Source organism: Octopus bimaculoides, chromosome 2, assembly GCF_046866305.1.
Source record: "Octopus bimaculoides isolate indiv1 chromosome 2, ASM4686630v1, whole genome shotgun sequence".
Taxonomy (NCBI): Eukaryota; Metazoa; Mollusca; class Cephalopoda; order Octopoda; family Octopodidae; genus Octopus; species Octopus bimaculoides.
The window spans coordinates 152,112,168-152,134,667 of NC_142929.1; the positions used below are offsets into that span (position 1 = coordinate 152,112,168).

The 22,500-nt window shown below is 37.0% G+C and overlaps 1 protein-coding gene across 1 annotated transcript in view; it reads left to right on the forward strand.

The window, feature by feature from the left end:
• LOC106872136 (uncharacterized) overlaps nt 1-22,500 on the forward strand; it is a 309,478-nt gene that overhangs the window by 285,467 nt on the left and 1,511 nt on the right. Inside the window, exons 5-6 of the mRNA XM_014919008.3 lie at nt 14,337-14,369; nt 20,161-20,289. Coding sequence (XP_014774494.1) covers nt 14,337-14,369; nt 20,161-20,289 — 162 coding nt within the window. The remainder of the gene's footprint in view (nt 1-14,336; nt 14,370-20,160; nt 20,290-22,500) is intronic.

Below are 22,500 nucleotides of genomic sequence, written 5' to 3' on the forward strand. Positions count from 1 at the left end.
TGAACATCCTTGCCAGATTGGTAGAAAAAAGTGAGCGCCTGACAACATTTTAAGTGCCAGGCGCCCAGTCTTGGTTTATCCTTCACCCAGGACTACAGCTCCGCCAAGGAGACGAGTTGTGGAAATACGTGCCTCACAAAACGGAGTCCACACGTTCACCTTCTAGAAATCGTTGCAGGTGGTGCAACTTGTCCGCATCAAAAGCCACGGCATGCCTAAGCCACCACTCAGAGGGAGCTGACAACAGATTGACCGCATGACCATTGGAATGCGTCCCTTCCACAAGAACATGAACAAGAGACGCTCCAACTTGATCAAGCAATAACTGGGGCAAGGCACGATGGTCAGACGCTAAATGATAACGGAGGCGATGTAGGCATTCGCCACCTCTGGCCGACCTTTCAAGGACAGCTTCTTCTCAGCCCATTCCTGGGTAAGACTGGCCACCTTGTTCGTCAACTCGTCCTATTTCTTATCCACCTGGAGGTTGAGACCAAACCAGATCCCGAGCAGTATAATTCGTCCGTCAGTCCAGCGTCCGACGACGCCGTCTAACAGCATCGATCTGCCTCTCCAGGTGCCCAGTCGCAAGCCCACCGACTTCTCGACATTGATTTTATCCCCTGCAACCGACTCATATTCTCCTAGAATGGAGCTGACCGCCTCAACTTCGGAGGTATCCGACACCATGATGGTGACGTCGTCCACGTGTGTAAACACTGTTCTTCCGAGTCTCAGTCGAAAGGGATGCCCCGCAATTGTTTCGCAATTGTGGCTCGAGAGCCAGCACGTACAGAAGAGGTGACAGCGGGCAGCCCTGACGGACCGAGCATGCGATGCTAAGCGGTTCTGATTGATAGTTGTTTACTTTGACCACTGAACATGTGCCGCTGTACTTTGCAGCGATCTAGCCTCTGAAAACGGATTGGAAACCGACCACTTTAAGGACAGCTTCCAGGTAGCGACGGTCGACCCTATCGAATGCTTTTGATAGATCCAAATTGATCAGGACCCCACCGAATCCAACTTTAATCCCAGCCCTCTCTATGATGTATCGCATAAGGTGGAGATTGTCGTGGATAGACCTGTTCGAGATTGCGCACGTTTCTGCTTCCCCTACTAGACTACCAACGACAATCACCAACCTTTTCGCTAACACTTTGGCCAAAATCTTAAACTCTGTATTTAACAGATTTATGAGCCGAAAATTGTCATTCTTTCTGCTGTTTGTGGTGGTGGTGGTGGTGGTGCTGCTGCTGGTGGTGGTGGTACTGGTGGTGCTGGTGGTGGTGGTGCTGCTGGTGGTGGTGGTGGTGCTGCTGCTGCTGGTGCTGGTGGTGGTGCTGGTGGTGGTGCTGGTGGTGCTGGTGGTGGTGGTGGTGGTGCTGCTGCTGCTGCTGCTGGTGCTGCTGCTATAGTCGTCGTCGCCATTATAGTTGCTACTGGTACTTTTGCACTTATTACTGTCGTCGTAGCAAGAGGAAATTATATTTCTCTATAGCGAGAAGTTTGTTTTCGGAGTTACAACAGAACGCTGCTCTTGGTCTATTGTTATTATTTTTTTCGTAATCCAACATCTTTTAAAATTGGAAGAATGAATAAAATTCTGTCTTCACAAAAATGCAAAAATGCAAAACAATTATCACACCCCTAAAAAGGAGGGGCAATCACTAACTGTTACCACCACGATCCAGGCAATGCAAGCAAAATACTTGTTAAATAAAACTGTGAATGCTTGGTTAAACACTTACAAGTTACGGAGTTCCATCTTGTATAAATTCACAGGCTGACGGCCATAATAATAATAATATAATAATAATTTCTAACAAGTTCATTGTTAGAAAGGTTATTGTTAACGTAATGTCACTAGTGAGAAATCATTGAAATAATTAGAGATCGCTATAAAAAAACATTGGCGGTGATGACAACAGATTTACTACAGAGTGCAATGATTTACCGTTGTTAACGATATCTCTTCGAATTCTGCGTTCTAATTCTGCAGTTGTACTTTCCTCTTGTCATTCTGGGTCGATATAAAAAAGTAAGAGTAATATACTGAAGTGATTTTAATTGGCTGTACTCTTCCCTTGAAATATGCGGACTTGTCTTTGTTAGAAACTGTTGTTGTTGTTGTTGTTTTTAAGATGGTGACCTGGCAGAATCGTTAACACGCTGGACAAAATTCTTTGTGGCATTTCGTCCGGCTTTACGCTCTAAGCTCAAATTCCGCCCAGATCGACTTTGTCCTTCATCCTTTCGGAGCCGATAAAATAAGTACCAGTCAAGTACTGGGGGTCGATGTAAATTGCTAGCCCTCTCCCACAAAATTCCAGGCATTGTGCTTTTAGTAGAAAGGATTATTATTATTATTATTATTAAAAGAGACGAGCTGACAGAATCGTTAGTATATCAGACGAAATGTTTTCGTGGCATTTCGTCCGTCTTTACGTTCTGAGTTCAAATTTCACTGCAGTCGACTTTGCCTTTCATACCTTCGAAGTCGGTAAGTACCAGTCAAGTACTGGGTCGATGCAATCGACTTCCGCCCTCTCTTCAAAAACTGTTGGCTGGTCCTGTGCCAATGAGGTGATATATAGAAACCTGGTGATGGATAAGGGCAATGACGTTCTCGGAGAAACTCTAGGCGTCGACGAAGATAAACTAGGCGGTCTGTTTCGAGGGACTTTGTGGCCTGGTACTACCATGAATAACTTCCAGAAATCCCTGGCCTGGCAGTGCTGAAGCACTATCAGGCGAGACTGTCCAAGATGTGCGCAGAGCGACGAAATTGTTCTCATACACTTGAGCAATGTCCGAGTATTGCTGACTTGTGGAATTATGTCGATCAGCTGTTATTGCGATCAGCTGTTATCAGCCGAATCCATCGTTAGGATCACTCCAAGGCAGGGTAGGTGGTGTTCCTCTGTCTAGTGGCTATGGTAATAGAGGTTGTGTAGTGGACGAGGCTGAAGGAATTAAGGAAAGGCACTTTCCTCTTCGGTTAAGTTCTCTTCGACGTTTTTAAGTTCCACTTAGAAAGAAAAGAGGAGGTGGAGGGGGAAGCGCTACTTCTCAGGGAATTAGTGAAAAGATGGATGACCGTAGTAAAAATGGTTTGAGTGACTGGCCCTACTCTAAGTGTGCACCTGTAGATTAGAGAGCATGAGAGAGGACTCATGGTAGTCAAGGTAATCCTGGATCTGTGGGGTTCCTTGATTGGTCCTGGTTTGACTTTCTCGTGTATCAGGACGACTGCATCATTCATGCCATCATATACTAAGTATACTTTTATCGCATTTCACCGTCTTTTCCATTTCTTTTACCTCATCCTTTATGTAAATCCCCACACAAATTATTGTCTGTCCTTGTGATGTCCCCCGTCATCTATACCCCTGTGGCTAATAAAAGAAAATATTATGATTATTATTATTATTATTATTATTATTATTATTATTATTATTATTATTAAGGTGGGTTGGCAGAATCGTTAGCATGGCGGGCAAAATGCTTAGCAGCATTTCGTCCGTCTTTACTCTCTGGGTTTAAATTCCGCGCAGTCGACTTTGCCTTTTATCCTTTCAGGGTTCATAAAACAAGTACCAGTTGATCACTGGGGTCGATATAAACGACTCACTCCTTTCCCCGAAATTGCTGACCTTGTGTCAAAATCTGAAACCATTATTATTATTATTTGGTTTGACTCAGGTTCGGTCTTATTCTTGATAAGATTTATGTGGGTAGCGGGTTACTACTTGTAACCTTAGGTATCCACAAGTTTTCAATAGTCTTTCGAGTTCTTAGAACCCTCCTAATAACCCTTTCTGTCCAGAAGAGACAAACTTTCTGTGGAAGCTCTACAGGGCATTCTATTCCAACCTCTTTCAGCCATTTGTCTATATCTTTACTTACTGTTCACAACGCACTATTATTATTATTATCATTATTCAATAGTAACACTTCGAGCTGGCAGAAACGTTAGCACGCCGGGCGAAATGCTTAGCGGTATTTCGTCTGTCTTTACGTTCTGAGTTCAAATTCCGCCGAGGTTGGCTTTGCCTTTCATCCTTTCGGGGTCGATAAATTAAGTATCAGTTGCGTACTGGGGTCGATCTAATCGGCTGGCTCGCTCCCCCAAAATTTCGGGCCTTGTACCTAGAGTAGAAAAGATTATTATTCAGTAGTCTTATTTTTATCGCGTGGTTTCTCTGCCCTACCGAGCGCAGCTCTGTGTGCCTTGAGTGTGTATTGTGGTTTGTTGTGCTGCTCTTATTTTCACCGTATTGAAAGTGTTTTACGTAAGATGTGTGTAGAGCCTAGTAGTGTTATTTTCTGTATGTTATATATACTTGTAAGTCCTGGTATTTTAGTTATGTATTTGTCTGACTGCTTTTTTATCATCCCTAATGCGCCTACAGTGATAGGAATTGTTTCTGCTTTTAGACTCCACATTCGAGTTCCAGATCTTTGTATTTTGAAAGTTTCTCCGTTTCTCCGTTTCTTTTAGAGAAACATTGTCATCTATTGGTATTGATACATCGATTAGAAAACATTTTTTTTTCTTGGTGATCTCTGACAACTATATCCGACCTATTGGCCTTAATTTTTCTATTTATGTGTATTGGCATATCTCAGAGTATGGTTGCTTTCTCATTTTCTATGACCTTTTCTGGAGTGTGCCTATACCATCTTTTTTTTTCTGTTATTCCATAGTGTTAGCATAGCTTCCAGTGTTTATAGGTCCCAACTCTGTCGTGTCTGTGAATATATTCCTTCTTAGCCAGATTGCTGCTGCTGCTGCTGACGACGACGACGACGACGACGACGACGACGACGACGACGACGACGACGACGACGACGACGACGACGACGACGACGACGACGACGACGACGACGACGACGACGACGATGATGATGATGTATTTCCAACTGTCTGACGTCTACCAGACTACATAGATTTTTTTTTTTTTAAATATATTATGATATCTGGGCAGGCAGTGTCTTAGAATATCACGGCCATACTGTTGTTCATGTACCGGGTTTATTATGAGCTTACAACATTTACATCCAGTTATGGTGTTGAGGCATTTAATGTGGATGTAACTTTTTGTATCGCCTTTGCGAAGCTAGGACAGCCTGAAATGATGTGATCAATTGGTTTTTCTTTGCACAGGATATTAGCTGCTTGCTTCCCCACCCCACCATTTTTTTATATATCTGGCCTGTTAACCAATTACTTTTTACAGCTATAATCACACCTTCCAGAGTTTTTGAGACATTGGTACCTCCCATATTGATGCATTCTGTCTTTATCCAGGATTATTCTTTTTATTTCTGTTCTAATTTTACATTTTGTTTTTCACCTTTTCTGTAATTTTGTTTTTATTTAAACCTATTTCCTCAAGAACTCTCTACTTGAATGGACGATAAACAAAACTTGACTGTAAAAAGGATTTAGATAATCCTATCAGGTGGTGCTATTAAGTTAGACATGGCCTGGACCAATCTTTGGTCGAAACATATCTAAGTTTATCTAAGTTTACCAGCCTGTTAGACTTTTCACTTTTGTGTATTCATATAGAAATAAAAAATGTTCTGATTTTCATCTTCATATTTCCTTATTATACTAATCAGTATTCCTCTGCTTGAGTCTAAATGTTTTATAGACTCATATTGTCATATGTCTATGTAAGTAATAAGCTTATTCCATCCATGTTAGTTTATGGTAGTTGGTTCGAAAACCAGTTAATAGCTTTATTGTTTGTTTGTATTTTTAATTTTCCTATCTAGGGACTTCAGTTCCCCTTGCTTATATCTAAGCTGTAGATTATGACTGGGGTGGTTGGTGTTATATATACTCGTCTTTTTTTTTTTTTTTTTTTTTTTCATTGAGTTTCTTTGGCACTTCAAGATAATGTCTTTAAGGTTTTAAAACCTTTCGGACGGAAACGTTAGTTTATAGTTTCTCCATAAAATGTTTAACCACTTCATTTCTTTATGTAGTCAAATCTAGATAAAAGAGCAATGGAGAAAAGGAGTCTCCTTGAGATATTTCTATTATGGGAATTAAAGCAGTTTTTTTTTATCATTCTCTTTATCTGGTAATTTCATTGAGGGATTTCTTTTCCGTATGGGGTAGCTGACATATTTAGTATAGGACTACCTTAATAATATCTAGAAGTATGGTATGCTGTTGCAAGATTTTTAGAGTTCAAACACGCATTCTTAAATTTTTATTTCTTTTTCTGTTGTCTTCAAAAATTCCTCAATATATCTCTTTTCCAGGACCTTCCTCCTCCATTTGGTGTTGAGATGTTCACATTTGATTCTGTTAAAAGAATTCCTTTAAAAACCTAGTTTTCTATGATCATTTGTCAATTCTAGACGAAAGAGTAATTGCGATAAGGACATAAGGATTATAATGATCAGTGTTATCATTGTCATCATTATCCTGTTCATTATGATCTTCATTATTCTCATCATCATCATCGTTGCCTTGATGCCATTGTCTTTGTTACTAAGAATCTTTTCCTACAATTACAGTCCAGTAAAATTAACTAGTAGATCACAGGAATTTATTAACGCCTAAGATTAACGGAAAAGATTGCATACATACAAACATAAATTTTCTTATACATACATACATACAAACATACATACTGTTGTACGAGAGCACGATGCCCCCTGGCAAGAATGGACTGGACCACTACATATAAATACTAGAGATCTGAGTAAGTCAGAGAGTTCATGCCAGTTCCCGAGTCGTTTGATTCCCTGTTAGTCGCTTGTTGTTTAATTGTTGAAGGTCTACTGTACCTAATTGTTGAATAATCGAAATTGTTGAATTGGTGTTCGTTACCAGTTAATTTTTGTTTTCTTCCCCATTTGTGGGTGAAGTCGTTAATAACAACGTTATGGAGAGACAACCAGTTCCAGCAGGCAGTTACGCTGCAGTAACGGGGAAAAGTTTGACAGCAGATATCTTCCAAGTAAGAGAAATTCAACTGGAGGAGACAAATTTTAAGAAATACAATGAACTGTTAAGAAAGGAAGGAGACAGCCTGAGGTTGACGCCGCCCAAGGAAATTATGGAAAAGACAGAAAAAAGGACAGTAATATACAGAACGCTGTCTATCGCTACAAAAAGAGTTGAAATAGCTGCAGCAGGGGTGGCCGAATAATGCTTGAAAGAGAATAAAAGCCTCACTACGCATTACACCAGAGGCAAGAAATATGGCACAGTGGAGGTACGCTTCGCGAGCGAACAAGAAGCGATAAAACATTCCACTGTGCCTTTAAGATCCACTGAGTGGGTACTACTGCCAACCTACTGTGGCAAACGTGCGGCCAGAGTTAGGATTGGTAGAGTGTCCCCAGAGATTGACGAGGCATGGCTGGTGGCAGCCATCCTCTACAACACAGAGGAGGAGACTAAAATCTTCAAAATTACAAGAACAGCGGAGGTGAACCAATGGGAATACGGCCTTGAGGTGACGGTCCACGTCAGTCTACCAGACCTCCACTAAATTTCAGAGAAAGTATTGTTACCGGACGAGACGAAGTTAAGAGTTGTAGTGGAGGGAAGACCTCCCATATGTTTTCAGTGTGGAGTATGGGGACACATGAAAGCTAAGTGTCCCCAGAAACACGAAGAGAAGGTGACGGAGATGGAACAGCAAGGAGAGGTAGAGGTGCAAGGCGTAGAGGAGCAGAGACCAGCGGAAAATATGGAAGAAAGGTACACAGTGGTGAAGAGGAAGAAAAGACAAGAAAACGCAGACTCGCCACCAAAGAGTCCCATGAAGAAAAGAAAAGGAAGTGTAGAGGAGAGACAAGGTTTACCAAAAGGAGGAAAAGCGAACGAGCAGAAAAATTAAGCGAGAAAGACGAAGAGAGAAAACAGAGAACGATACTAGCAACTAGCACGGAGGGGAAAGTAAAAGGACAGGAAATAAAAGGAAGATAGAAGAGAAATAACAACAACATCGAGTGAGAGACAAGCAAAGAAGAAATAGATGGTAACACAAGCAACAGCAGAAGAGATTAGCGATGGAAATCTATCGCTGGCGGCAAGTCGTCGAACTCCACGCGTACTCCTGTTGGGTTTATTTTGTGAGGTAAAAATAGCAATGCAAGGGATACTGTTAGGAAGGAGTTCGTGAATACATTCAAAGAGTTAGATGTGAAGGTCACTATAGATTCCTATCTTAGCATTGTTTAATTTTTCTGACATATCTTAAGTTTAGGTACAGTAAGCACTGACTCCTATTGTAAACCTAACTGGAAATTGCAGTGTATTAATATGGATTTTCTTATAGGTGTGGATGATATTAGTGAAAAGAGGGTCTATGGAATGTGCGGATAATACTTTCGAACATATTTTGGTATTACCTGAAAAAAATATGTATGTTTTTAAAATTATTAAATTTTGTTAAATTTGTGTAAAATACCTTGAAATGGTTAGATTATTCTTTAACACTGTTGTAATCCAACGTCAGACTGTTATAACGTCCACTCCGGTATAGCAGTATAGTTATTTAGACAAGACACGACTACCTTAACTTCTCGACGTCACCGTATTTATAACGACTATTACATACCACTCGTCACGTGGGAGGGGTGTTCCATTATTACTATTATCCCCATAACAAGCACTTATCTTGTTTTATGATATTGAGAATGTCAAATTCAAATGGTTCCGGTCTTTTTGTTCATAGGTATGTATTTTCGATATCTCAAGCCTTAACTCTTTTCCTTGTTATAGCACAACAAATAAACCCACATACACACAAATAATATAATAATACATCTTTAACATAAACAAATACGCGCAAAATTGCCTAACCAACGCTCATAAAATATTCAAAGAAATTGTTCGCATATAGATGAATTAATCAATTCTGTGCTCTCGCGTTCGGCAGGTGTTTTGACCGTTATGTGCTGCACTAATGATCTAATATGCCATCTATTTCTTTGAATTGTAGTCTGCCGAAAACTCTGGAAGTCAGTCAAGGCAAACACTACGAAAACTCTAACGAATGGACATTCTTTATTTTACCACAGGGTGGAAAGAAATTAGACTATATAACCTTGACAAATTTAAAGAGATTTTAGATTTTGCTAATTGTTCGTGAAAATCCTTAAGAAACGCCTTGGCATTCTCTTCCCCTTCCCCTTGGCCTTTTGGTGGGGTTTTTTCTGTAGGTGATTTTTATCATCTATAATTAAATTTTAACCAATGATTTTTTTAAACCATTATCTGATTGCTGCTCAAACAAAAACTCTTTGAATTATTGAAATGTTCCTGAACATTTGTTCTTATCGTTTTAATAATCATTTCTTAGATACTGGAAAATAATCATTTCTCTTCCGATAAATATTCATCTACTATTTTTTTTCGTTGCTAAACACGTAGTTCTTTCCGCGCTGAATTTATTGGCCTAGAATTTGTTGTAATCTCTTTAGCATACTTCTTTAGCACACTTCGACGGATTTTGTTAATGGAAATAATTTGTCTCACTTCTTTATTGACTCTTTCTTAAGCCTTTTTTATATGTGAATCTCAATCGTTTGTTCTACTAACACACTATGAAATAGTGACATCTCTGTCAAATCTTATTTACTAATGCTAAAACGTATTACCTTTAACTTCCATCTCATTCTCTTGATTAGATATTTGCTCTTTTCAATTAGGCACTTAATTTTTTTCTGTAATATCAAAAGCATTCTTTGCAGAAATTTTTGTGGGTTATTGTTCCATTTTCAGTTATTGTAGCCTTATGTGTTGACAGTTTTCGACAAAGTAAAGAGAACCGTTTTGTTTGGTGAAAATGTTTGTGCTTACAAGTGGAAAAAGTACATTATTGGGATCTGAAGGGTTTTGAATAATCAATTAAATAGCGATAATTTATATTTCGATGAGTTTACGAATATTTTTACTTATGTATCATCATGCGACTCTCCATCTTCAAACGAATAAATAGTCGTCTACGTGAAACTCAGATCAGAGTAATGATTCAGACATCTTTGCCTTCAATTAAAATATACACATTCCTTGTATTCAGTATTTTTACTACACATACTCTGATCTTTTTTCTACTTCGCTACTCTCTCTCTCTCTCTCTCTCTCTCTCTCTCTTCCTATATATATATATATATATTTATTTATTTATTTATTCACACACACACACACACACACACACACACACACACACACACACACACACATATATATAGTTATTCCGTTAACGTGGTAGAGTACAGTATAAAGTTCATCCACCTTCAGAATTTCCCAGTACTATCCGGTAGTATTATTATATACTTCCAAGTTTAAGTTTGGGCATTCGTCGTGTGGTAATATAAAATTGAAGAAATTGGAGTGAACAAGGAGTACGGTTGGACAGTTATTTTTTAATCGCTACAATTGTTTCAACGCAACGTAGTTCTTCAAAAATACAGGTATTTGATTATGCAACTGTTTGTTTGCATAATGAGATCTAATTGTGCTTCCTCAGGCGATCTGCGAGTGTTGTCTCCGTTAGTTTAAACATCGTCGACTTCAAGGTCATCCCCTCCGTCCGGCATAGTTTGAATTTAGTAGTAGCTGATAGACTCATGGTGTGTGGTACCAGAGTAAGTTTGGCGGACTGCTATGAATGGTAGTACATGGCTATTTGAACGGGATTGGTGTTGCTAGGACAATTCATTCTCGGGTATTTCGTCGTCGGTTAATTTATCCCCGGTCAATTCGTCGTTGATCAATTCATCCCCAGTTCAATTCGTCACAGACCAATTCGTCCCAAAATACTCTTAGATGTGATTTTCGAGGGAAAGTTTAGAACAATCACTTTAGAATTAAAATTGTCGCTGGACAGTTTCAGATATTTTTTCCCTTCTTTAACCTCCTCTCTCTCTTTCTCTCTCTCTTGCCCTCTCTTAAATATCTGCGCTGAACAAAGCTTACAAACAAAGATTTTCAAGCAAATCGAATTAAATTTATTCACTACGCCTACCCATCAACATGACTACCTTCAGAGAAAGGAAAAATCAAAGTGGTCGATCAAGAAAATTATATATATAGAGAAAGAGAGAGGGGGGGGGAGATTATCTTTGGGATCTATGATTTGCTGACAATATGTATGTATGTATGCTAGCCGGGGAGCTCGACCCTGCCTGGATGTTGAAATTTACCTCTTCATTCAGAGAACAAGCCGAATACTAAACCTTCTCCTGAACATGAGAATTGAATATCCATTTTTCCTCTTGCACAATACCTATATTGTTAAATTAGGTCATTTGAAAGTTGTACTTCATATTGACAGACAGGTAGATAGATAGTCGATGTACGCAATTGAGATAGTATTGAATTAAAATGGACATTTGTAATGTCTATACATCGTTGAAAGGTATGATATTGTGGCTTTTGTCTGAGAGAAAATCTCTTAGACATGTTGTGATAAGAAAGAAAAGGACAAGGACAGCGAAGAGTTAACTAAATTATTTGAAATCAGCATTTTTCTGGTGTAGTTTTGAGTTTCGTGGTCAAGAAGTCGGCCAATGTAATTTGTTTAACAGATTTCCTCGGCAACATAATTAATAAATGAATAATCAATTAAAAGATATTGTTGTTGATTTATTGATCGAACTTGAGTAGACGGCAATGGGGTAACTTTAAGTGTTTCAAGTTAATTGACAGATAATGAAAATTATGTAAAATGTATATGTATATATGTGTGTGTGCGTGTAAGCGTACGAATGTATACGTGTACACGTATGCACATGTGTGTGTCTGTATGTGTATGTGCATAGTTACACACACGTACCCATACACACATGCATAATTGCATAGTCATGAATATTTGTGTGCGTGTGTATGCATGTATATTTGTGTGTGTGTATATATATATAACACAAAAATGGAATGAACAGGCTTTAATTCAAACCACAACAATTGTTTCTATACATTAGCAATAGCTGTGTACTCGCACGTCATCAGGTGAGAGTACTGCTGGATCGCCCATAGTTTCGAATGCTTACAGACAAAAGAGATGAGGAATTCTTCAAATATATATTTTGGCAACATTACTATCCATTTTCATAAAAGGCGAGACATGTCTATGCTAAAGAAAAGACTTAATAGGAAGTTGTGATTTGGTTTGTCATGGTTTCGATTAAAGCCTGTTCATTTCATCCAGTTGTATTATAATTTTTTTTTTTTAATTCTGCGTACACCAGCGGATTTCCACATGCATATCCAGTAAAAGGAGGATCCCAAAACTTTGAAATGCACGTTATTATTAAATGTGTGAGTGTGTGTGAGAGAGAGAGAGAGAGAGAGAGAGAGAGAGAAAGAGAGAGAGAGAGAGATACCATACCGTTTTTTCTTTCAAAAATATTGTATCTTGGACTGTATTATCCAATATGGCCATCTTTTCCTTTAATGCGGTGGGATTTAATGGATATTTGCCTACTATTTATAGCAAGTCAAGCTACCGTGTACAGGCTCATTTTAATAGTTGTTGCTATTGTTGTTGTTCGACCCAAGCCAGATCTAATTAAGATCACCTATGATCGAAAAGTATAGAATATCATCCAACGTGTCTTTAAGACACTGCAATAAGATTTGAGGAAGCTCTGGCTACTATTTCTAGCATCCGTTTCTTATGACAGAATGGTGTGATTTAAAAGACTTTTGCATCAACCGTCTTTATAGAGGCTCCCGCGATGGATTATTTCTTTTACTAGAGATTCGCTTATATAATTTATGTGATACATGACACAGAATCGTGCCTCACATGAGATGCAAGCTTTGAGAGTAACATTTAATGAGTGTGACTCGAGAGACCTGTAAAAAGGTTTACAATAACCACACTGATACACTGAAGAGTTTGAATTCAGCCAACATGTAGAACAAAAACAATCTCGGAAAGTAAATAATCTTTTCTGCACAAGGGCCGAAATTTTGGGGGAGAGGACTAGTCGATTAAATTGACCCCAGTACGCAACTGGTACTTAATTTATCGACCCTGAAAGGATGAAAGGCAAAGTCGACCTCGGTGGAATTTGAACTCAGAACGTGTAAAGACAGACGAAATACCGCTAAGCATTTCGCCCGGCATACTAACGTTTCTTATTTCTTTACTGCCCACAAGGGGCTACACACAGAGGGGACAAAACAAGGACAGACAAACGGATGATTAAGTCGATTAGATCGACCCCAGTGCATAACTGGTACTTATTTAATTGACCCCGAAAGGATGAAAGGCAAAGTCGACCTCGGTGGAATTTGAACTCAGAAAGTAAAGACAGACGAAATACCGCAAAGCATTTCGCCCGGTGTGCTAACGTTTCTGCCAGCTCGCCGCCTTTCGGAAAGTAAATAATACCGTAGAAATTCTAAGAATCTATTAATATAAGCAACCTATACTTCATGAAAATTTAAGATTACTTACAGTAAAACGTCAGAAGAATGCTGTTTCTGACAACGTTCTTCTGACATTACGGCTAATGTAATTAAATTGACGAAAGAAAACTAAGTGATTTACAAAATACAGATTATAATTCTGAGTTTAATTTTTCCTCAAAAAATCACAGAGGTTGGTTTTCCAAGGAAACTGAGCAATGTTCAGCCACTGTAAATGTAACTGACTCTCAGCTAAACCCTTGTCCAAGCAATTTTTTATTGTGAAAATATACAACCTGAAGATTGTATCGTTCAAAGAAGAATCTAAATTGCAATCTACTTGTAGAAGCTACTTGTAATAGCCCAATCAACCATTTGTATTTTAAGCAATAAGTGTTTGGTATATTATATTTATTAGTGAGTTTTTAACTAAAAACAAAACAGAATATTGGTGTTATTGCTATTGTTCTTTATCCTAAGGCTAACCTCTGATCGAGCAGCCCTATAATCAAAAGCATTTGTGATCTCACTTCTTTTTCCAAGACACAATACACTTAGAATCTCCGCAGCCAACACTACCCTCTTTTCTAAGAATAAAATGAATAGTTTTATGGATATTTAGCTGTTATATCCAATAGTAGCTATTCGATCCACTGAGGAAACGATCCCTTGTTAATAAAATGGTAAAAAAATGTGAGATTATCGTTTTATGTTTTCTCAACTAAAATAATTTCACATTAAATGTTTGAAATATTGATACGTTGTAAGTAAAATCTATAAAAATGACTAAGAAAAATATTTTAATCAAATTGTTAGGTAGGAACCTGAAGAAATATAAATACAATTTTCCATTTTGTTTACTGGGAATAATTGCAAATAAATTAATGGTATATTACTTTTTATCAGCTTTAACAATCTATTTCCATTTCTATTGCAGGAGTATCATCCGAAAATATATCATCACTAATTGGTAAGTGCATATGTTTGCGCGCACGCGTGTGTGTGTGTGTGTGTGTGTGTGTGTGTGTGTGTGTGTGTGTGTGTGATACAAAATTTAAGCTATGCATTCACTGAACATTCTGGATATGGCTTAATATTTTCTTTTTGCTCTAAATATTTTACAAGTACTAAAGTATATATTTTATCAAAAGAAAATTATTGCAGCTATAACATGCCATAAGCACAAGCAGACACATATATTCATACACACATACACACAAAATTAAAATTTCAAAAAGAATAGAAACTAACAAACAAAATAAATCATTGCATAATTGTATGACGATGTTTGCAGCAATTCGGAAAATTTGGTTAAACGACCAACACACATGTACGTAGGAGAGTGAAACGCAGAATGAAAAAACTTCTAACACTTCTGATGACAATGTTATTTTGCTTTGCTTTATTTTGTTTTTCTGGGAGGGGGGGCGTTTCTTTTTGGAACTTTGCATTTTTGTTTTTTCAGAAAAATATTGCCAATTTGTCTTTTTTTCATCCTAAATTAATTTTTAATAGAATTGCACTGTAAAAATTTAGACGTTAATATTTTGTCTAAGACAGAAAGCATGGACAACACATTTAAGTTAATATAGTTTATATTATCTATATATATAAAAATGAGAATGTGTGTCTGTCTGTCTGAATCCCTAAAACTCGAGAACTACGCAACCAATTTCATTCAAATTTTACACATGCCTTACTTAGGGTTCCAGTTGTGTTTTAGTCAAAAAAATTTTTTACTTCTTGCAGAGTTCGAGCCCACGGCAACATAATATCTCCTCCACTATTTAAGTATTACGTGTCAAAAGTGAAACAAAAACACCCATGTCAAATACTTTCACTTTAAAAATGAAACTATTCCACTAACTGAAACAATCACATTTCGATACTGTAATGACAGATACTTTCACAGAGAGAGAAAGAGAGATGTATATGTATACATATACATGTATATGTACACCATTTCGATACTGTAATGACATACTTTCAGAGAGAGAGAGAAAGAGAGAAAGAGAGAGAGAGAGAGAGAAAGAGAGAGAGATGTATATGTATACATATAGATGTATATGTACACGTATATGTATAGATATAGAGAGAGAGAAAGAGAGAGAGAGAGATGTATATGTATACATATAGATGTATATGTACACGTATATGTGTAGATATATATATATATATATATAGATCTATATGCATACATGTATATGTATACATATGTGTAGATGTATATATATATATAGATGTACATGTAATATGTACATATATACATATATATACATGCATACAGATATCTATACATATATACACCCATCACACACACATACACATGCACACAAACACACACATTAGTCATTTGTTTTCTTATCGAAAACTACGTCAAAAGTACTGAATGGATCTTTATGAAATTTGGAAATTATATTCTTTGCATAACGGCCATAACTCCCATGAAAATTCATATATTTTTGATGTTGATGAAATTTTAACCCCAACATAACAGATGAGCATCATTTGTAATTCAACGGTACAACAGTGTAAGACTACCCTTTCAGATATACTTACATTGTGATTTCTGCAATGTGGTGCATAAATTGTCAAGTAAATGAGACGCATCTTTGCCTCCACTGATTCACTTGCAAAGTGTTGAGTAAAATTATTTCGTTGCAGACCTCCGGCCATTTTGTTCTGTTGTTAATTCTGTAGATGACCTCAAACACAAAGTCTTTCCCAACTTTAAACAAAACTACCAAAATCACAATTGGCTATGTGAAAGAGCAATATTAGCTCCAAAAAACGTAGCTGTTACAAAAATTAATCAACACCTGATGCATTCTCTTCCCGGCAATCTTCAAACTTACAAGTCTGTTGATACAGTTCCAGATACAAATGAAGTGGTGAACTATCCTCCTGAATTTCTCAATTCGTTGGAGCCTCCAGGACTACCTCCCCACATATTATCACTTAAAGTTGGAACGCCTGTTATGCTGCTCCGCAATCTGGAACCACCAAGACTTTGCAATGGAACACGACTCGTGATAAAGAAAATGATGTCACATGTTATCGAGGCTACCATTCTTTCTGGATGTGCAAAAGGGGATGACGTATTTATTCCAAGAATTCCTCTTACTCCATCAGGAGCAGACATTCCTTTTACATTCAGAAGACTAGAATTCCCCCTTCGTGTGACTTTTGCCATGTCCATAAACAAATCTCAGGGTCAAACACTGTCTGTAGCTGGTCTTCTCTTGGAAGAGCCCTGCTTCTCATATGGACAACTGTATGTTGGCTGCTCAAGAGTGGGCAGCAAAAAAACCTATTTGTATATGCTCCACAAGGGAAAACAAGGAACATTGTTTACAACGAGGTGTTATAATCACAACAGCAAGAAAGTATGTACATGATCACCTTCTTTTACGAAACTTCATTGACGTTCATATATTTATATTGATATACATATATATACGTGTGTTTGGGTGCGTGTGTGTATATACATCTCTATATATAAAGATGATGCGTAGTCTAGACGGCGTTTTTAGATTTCATTATTCTCTTTAACCCGGTCAACGCCGGGTATTTCTGCTAGTATATATATATATACACATTCGCGCATATATATACACGCACATACACATACATATATATATATATATATATATATATATATATATATATATATATATATATATACACACACATTTCGTAGCTATATTCGTGGAAACATCTAGTTTGAACAGAGAATTACATCAGGTTATTTTTTTTCATGACTATGAGGTGGGTGGGGTAGGATTCCACCACCCCACCCCATGTACACTAACTTTTCTCCAACACTACTCCTCACTAATGCCTTCGCACGTATCCAATGCACTTTTCTTTCTTTTGTACACCAACCTGGGATAGGGCGTACATAGACATCTTAGACAGCATCCAGAAAGCAGCCATCTAAAAGAGTGTTTTAAAATCATCACAGAAATGTTCAAACTTCTAGCCCACAAGTGTGAGTCTTCCCTTTCTGTTTTTTCTACTGCTACGACAATGGACTCTTCTCTTTAGAGGTAGCTGGGCTTGTGCCTCCTCCCCTCAGGCATAATCAACCCACTCGTCCCTCCTCCAGTAATCACCCTTTTTTTCCAGTTCTATATTTAAGAGATGAGGAATTATGTGCATTATTTACATTCAACTGATATTTGTCCTCATCTTGTTTGTTGTTAACACAACGTTTCGGCTGATATACCCTCCAGCCTTCTTCAGCTGTCTTGGAGAAATTTCGAACCTGGGTTCTCATTCCTAAGGTATTGATCAATGATACCCCCCATTGAATCCAACCAGATGGTGAGTCTAGATGTGATAAGCCTGTTCACCAAAGTCCCAACTGGTGAAGCACTATCGGTGATAAGAACGCACTAGTATACCAATAAGAAACTTGATGGAAATGTTGACCTTCTGTGTAGAAACTACCAACTTCAGTATGGACACTGATATATATCGACAAGATGAGAGTTTAGCTATGGGTTTGCCATTATCACCGGTAATAGCCAATATATACATGGAATACTTTGAGAATTTGGCTTTAGGATCAACACCACTAAAACCAACACTATGGCTACGATATGTTGATGACACCTTTATACTCTAGCCCCACCAGGAAGATGTCCAAGTGCTGTTAGATCATGTGAACTCAATAAAGCCATCCATACAGTTCACAATGGAAAAGGAAAAAGACAATCAGCTGGCATTCCTGGACATATTAATAACACACACCAAGTATGGATTCAGGACATCCATATACCGCAAGCCGACCTTTACTGGACGATACCTCAACTTCAATTCCCACCATCCATACAGTGTAAAGAGAGAGATTGCTTGGTGCCTAAAACATCGTGCAAAGAATAGAACCCAGGTTCAAAATTTCTCCAAGACACCTGAAGAAGGTTGGAGGGTGTATCAGCCGAAACATGTTAACAAACAAGATGACAAATATCCGTTGAATGTAAATAATGCACCCTTATTTTGTTCAGCTCACTCCATGCCCCACACTAATCACTGCATTTTGTCTGTCTGTCCCAGAACATCAACCCTCCTAAACTCCCCATCCCTGCTCATGTTTTTACCGTATATGTTGATTTACAATGGTTCAAGAGGAACATAAAAAGGCATTTGTCTCACCTGTCTCGGACAGTTTTCCCAGACCCAGCAAGTAGTATTTCAGTTCGAAGACTGCACTGTTTTGTGTTTTATTGTTTAGAGTGTCCCTATCCAAGATAAACTCCACAATATTGCTGCACTCACTCCTTTTAATTTTTTTTTCAAATATATTTCAAGTGCGATATAGTTTACTTTGTGACAGTGTAACTACGTTACTTTCCAACTACTTAGACCAAATACAACTGTAGCATTCGTGAAATTAACAATTTTCCCATTTGCAATCAAATTTGGAAATCACACTGGTCATTAGTACCTTGTTTTGTTTACTGGCTTGAAGTTTACCATTGATAAGGTTTTTAATTTTGGCATTTGTATGTATGGTGGGATTGTACAGACACTCAGCATATGTGCACTCATACTTACATATCTCTTTTACTCTTTTACTTGTTTCCGTCATTTGACTGTGGCCATCCTGGAGCACCACCTTTAGTCGAGAAAATCGACCCCAGGACTTATTCTTTGGATGCCTAGTACTTATTCTATCGATCTCTTTTGCCGAACCGCTAAGATACTGGGATGTAAACGCACCACCATCGGTTGGTTGTCAAGCGATGTTGGGGGACAAACACAGACACACAAACACATACACACACACACACACATATATATATATATATATATATATATATACGACAGGCTTCTTTCAGTTTCCGTCTACCAAATCCACTCACAAGGCTTTGGTCAGCCCGAGGCTATAGTAGAAGACACTGGCCCAAGGTGCCACGCAGTGGGAATGAACCCAGAACCATGTACTTGGTAAGCAAGCTACTTACCGCACAGCCACTCCTGCGCATATATATATATATATATATATATATATATATATATATATATATATATATATATATATATATATATATATATATATATATCATAAACAGATGTATGCGATTCTTTCATGATCAACTAAAACAAAGATAATGGCACGAGAAGCTGTAACTATAACAGTGGTAATGGTAAACATGACATACTAAACATTTTCGGATATGAATAAAGTAAAATTGAAGAATTGGCAAGCTCATCTGATCTGGGTCTCAAAGCAAACTAATTAAAATATTGGCAGTATACCGAAATGTGTATATCTATATGTATGTAAATCTACGTGTTCATCCAGATGGAATAAAATGTTTGTGTTTGGTTGATTGTGAAGCTTTGTTTGTATCCTAAATATCCATTAGACAACATTGAGCAATAGGTTTCTGATAAAATGTGTACACAAATATGCACACAGATACACCACATCGAACACATGTATGAATCAACAGAAGAGCTTTCATATAATTGATCGACCTGTTAAAAATAACAACCAAATCTCTTTCAAATCTTACCCTACCATCTTAGAGTGTTAGGCAACATTTTATAACGTAATCCTATATACGTTATATCTGGAAAAAATGACGGGGTAGTGACATGCACAAATACACGCATGCGCACACACACACACACAGAGGCATGCATGCACATAGAGAGAGAGAGTAAGTAAGTGAGTGAGGGGGGAGAAAGAAATAGGAGAGGTAAAGAATGAAACAGTGATATCTAATATCTGATCAATATATTTTCAGAATGTGTCAACAGTTTCCAGTGTTCCAATGACGAATGTGTATCGAAATCCTCACACTGTGATGGCATCAATGACTGTGGTTGTATGGTCGGTTGTGATGAACACCAATGTGACAAAACGGAAATAATGAGTAAGTTACTATCCCGAATAGACATTTCATTTCATTTCCTATTTGCAAACAAGCCAATTTTATGAGTAAATGAAGAAATTGATTCTAAATATATAAATGCTAAAAATGTAAGTTATAAGGTTGTACCAACTCACCCACACTATGGTAATTTCTTCTATTCTCAAATTTTAAGGATTACTTTTTTTTTAAATCGGTGAAAGTCGACTAAATTGGTATACGTAAAGCAAATATACCTTAGAACCAAAAGATGTCAAATTTTTCCAACATTTTGGCTGTTTATCACAATGATGGTAGCGAAAAATTTAGATTCTAATTTGCAGTCAAATATTATTAACTTTATAAATTATTTTCCTTCTTAAATAGCAGATTCTTTCTTTAAAGATATTTAGTTGTTTTATTCAGAATTTGTCTTTCATTTTATCAATTCAAATGAGATGAAGTTCTGAAATTTGCAGAGCATGCAGTAAATTAAACATTTTTCAATCATTTACTAACTTTAATCTCCTTACTGTTACTTAAATCAAGTGACATGATAAAATGAAGTTTAAGAAGACTTGAGCTCAAATTCTTTAAATATTGAGCTTCATATATGGGTATAAAATCACATATTTTATAAACTAGTGATTTACATTCTGTGAGTTCTTTGTCTTTCCTTTTATAAAAAATAGCAGGGTAAATAAAGTGACGTGGTATCAATCAAAAATTAGAATTAGGTCATAAAATCAGTGTACTGAGACTTCATCTAGTGTTCTACTGTCTTTGCCTCATAAATACTTTAAACAGCATCAAACAATCACTAACTTCAGTTCTGCTTGAGCCAATGTTAATACAAAAACAATACCGACTAAATTGCAATGATCTAAACTCCAATGATCTAAGTTCCAATAACCTGATGATCAATAACTCATTGAATAGCAGGAATTTGAGAAGTTTACTGAAGTGTATTGTGTTTAAAGGTAACACTGTTGAATGAATTTTGTGGTGTTACTCACAAATTCTTAGCAAAGCAGCATGGGTGATAAGATGTTTCTGGAGCTTTGATAAAAAAAATTAAAGCCCATAATTCAGAAAAAAATGTTGCCTACCTTACACATTGTTAAATACAGAAGTGATTCTCCACAAAGTACTTACACTTCTCTTTTTCTCCTAATGGAAAAATTAATTGTACTTGCTATTTGCTGGCACTGACCTTCATTAGTGTCCTCAGATTCCACTTTTTCACATAGAAATTAATAGAATATTTTTATCTGGACAATGGATAGTAGAATTCGTAGGTCCATGAAAAATAAATCATGTGGTATCTAATCAAATTGCATCCTTTTAACCTATGAGTTCGAACTATACAGCAAATGAATTTGTCTCCCATTGTTTCGTGGTCAATGAAATTATATTACCAGTATTAAAGTTGACTTAATTACACCTCTCTACCCACAAGATTTGTCACCTTTCTCTGTTGTAATAAATAATAATTATTATTGCAAATATTTAAATACAGCATATGATAAACATCAGTAAAATTGCAATGTGCAATGCAATACATAAACATTTTCAATTCTGCTGCGGATGAGTTAGAGTAATAAAAGCACAACAAAAACAAAAATGATTTATCAACTATTTTGAGAGAAGTAAACTAGTACTTTCGAACAAAATATTTTGAGTAATATTTCTTTCGTTCCTCTCGAAGGCGATGAGCTGGCAGAACCTTTAGCACACTGGGCAAAATGCCTAGTGGTGTTTCATCTGTCTTTATGTTCTAAGCTCAAATTCCACTAAGATCAACTTTGCTTTCCATCCTTTCAGAATCGATAAAGTAAGTACCAGTCAAACACTGGTGTCTTGTGCCAAAATCTGGAATCAATATTTCTTCCGTTTGAGTTCCATAAATGCTTGCGCAACGCCTTCAATGTCATAAATTATTATTATTATTATTATTATTATCATCATTATTATTGTTGCTGTGTTTGCATATCTGTGTGTATTAAAACCACTTAATAGTACATACTTCATTGCTAAGTGTCATTCTTCGATTCCCTATATTTTAAGAATGTTTCAAATAAACATCATATTAAGAGGTTTCTATACTGATTTAAAACAATGTCTATTTTTTACACATCAAATCACTGACCAATTGATATTTTCTTACAACACAGAATTTCATAAATTAACATATATTTGATACATCCTTTGTTAGTATATATACATTACATTCAT